At 36.6% G+C, this 2,059-nt stretch overlaps 1 protein-coding gene across 1 annotated transcript; it reads right to left on the bottom strand.

The window, feature by feature from the left end:
• Positions 1-1,249: 1,249 nt before the first annotated feature.
• On the bottom strand, positions 1,250-1,823 carry LOC141665940 (zinc finger BED domain-containing protein RICESLEEPER 2-like). Its single transcript, XM_074471927.1, has 2 exons — positions 1,333-1,823; positions 1,250-1,262 (listed from the first exon to the last, which is right to left on the bottom strand). The coding sequence occupies exons 1-2, from the start codon at positions 1,821-1,823 to the stop codon at positions 1,250-1,252; spliced, it is 504 nt and encodes a 167-aa protein (XP_074328028.1).
• Positions 1,824-2,059: the final 236 nt, after the last annotated feature.

Here is a 2,059-nt window from a genome sequence, read left to right as displayed (position 1 = left end):
CACCTTGTTAACTTTCTCTACAAAATAGATAAATATATAATATAAATTCATGGGAATTGGGAAGTAAGCTCGTACAGAAAAATGGGTTCAATCTTGAAATAAAATGAATTTAGATAATTTACCCTCCTCAAGAAACTCATAAGAATGTGTTTCATCCAGATAAGCGTCAAGTTTCAGCTCCCTTGATCATCCCTCAGCCAACTCTGCGTGCACACCAATGCCTCTACCATTTTTGGACTCAAAGAGCTCCTAAAAGGGTCCAAAATACGCCCGCTGATACTGAAGGCTAATTCAGAAGCAACTGTAGATACTGGAATTGAGAGAACATCTCTAGCAATCATAGATAAAATCTTGTACTTTTCAGCATGATCCTTCCACCAAAGTAAGATGTCGAATGAAGAAGTCATAGGATCCAGAGGTTCTTCATTCAAGTACCTATCAATATCATTCTTCTTTTCGGTCACCTCAATTTGCTGCTGATGCATATAATTCTGCAGTAATCTTCTTCTATTTGCCACAGTACCACCAGCACTTGTTGGAGGTAAATTGTTAGCAGCCTGTCATTAGAAGTGTAACAGAGTTTAAAATTGTATTCACTACTAAGTACTACAGAGTTTATAATGACAGGTTCAGTATTCAAAATTTCAACATATTAGAAAAAATATATAAATTATATTGTTTTTCATTAGTTTCCTGTGTTCAGGACACCCAACCATGCTATTAGACTTAAGCTCCTAGCAATATGCACACAAAAAACAGAGACTGCTATTAGAATAAGGCGAGAACATAATCATATATCTCAGAACCTTTGTATCAGATCTTGTATCTACTCCCCATTAAGGCACAAACTGATAATACATGTCTGAATAAGAAATGAATTGCACAATCTGATTCAATGCTCTAATACTACGGCCACAAAAGCAGTTAAGAGCTAAGGAAAATCACCGCAAATATCAGATCTTAAATTTTATCGTGCTTCAACTACTATAGTTTTATTAGTTTATAACAATGATCTGTTCAGATAATCAATATGATGAACAAAATAGCCATGCTTTGACAGTGTAACTAATAATGCATATAAGCTATTTAGGAATCAGGACACGAACAAGCAGGTTCAGTAGGAATACCTTAGAGCCATCAACGTCACCTTTGTAATCATAAGACTGATACAAACGTTGTAGCAAAGACTCCACCTTCACAACAGTTCTAGCAACACATTTCGCATCATAAATATTTTCAAAGCAGTATTTCAGATAGCCCATCTTGTAACGCGGATCAAGTACAACAGCTAAAAATAGTAATGGATTGATATCATCTGCATTCCCCCAATACTTGTCATATTTTCCTTTCATGCTTGTAGCCATCGAAGATAAAAAATCATCATTACTAGCAGCCAGATCACTCAATATAGCCTGGACTTCACAAATTTCATGATAAAAATTGTTTGAAGTTACATGTAAAGTCCCACTAAATTTAAGAGTAATCTCATAGAAAGTGGATAAAAACTTCACAAAGACTGAAGCAGCTTGCCAATCAGTAGACGTGGGGGGGGGGCCGATCCTCTTCTTACCATTTTCTTTTTCATTGAAGTAACTCAAAAATTTATCATCCTCATCCTCATACCTTGTAAAAGCTTTTTCAAATTTCAGTGCCACATCTAACATCAGATAAGTAGAATTCCATCTTGTTTGCACGTCCAAAACCAGCCCTCCTTTGTAATCAATTTTTTCTTTCTCCACGCAGCTCCTAAATTTTTGTAACCTTGAGGGAGATGAACGAATGTATCTTACACTAGTTCTTATAGCAGCAATTGAGTCGTGCATGTCTTTTAAACCCTCGTTTACAATAAGATCACTATATGAGCACCGCACCTCATATGCATATGTTCCCCATCAAGTATACCACCTTTCCAAGCATTCACCCTTCTTCTCACGAAACCAACAGCCTCCTTGTTAGCAGAAGCATTGTCAAGGGTCACTGTGAATACCTTCTCTATTCCCCAACCAAGCAAACAGGTTTCAATGGCCTTGCCAATGGTATCACCTTTGTGATTCAAAAT

This window comes from Apium graveolens, chromosome 6, assembly GCF_009905375.1.
Source record: "Apium graveolens cultivar Ventura chromosome 6, ASM990537v1, whole genome shotgun sequence".
Classification (NCBI taxonomy): domain Eukaryota; kingdom Viridiplantae; phylum Streptophyta; class Magnoliopsida; order Apiales; family Apiaceae; genus Apium; species Apium graveolens.
The sequence above is the reverse complement of the archived record's forward strand: the minus strand, read 5'-3'. Positions and strand labels throughout refer to the sequence as shown.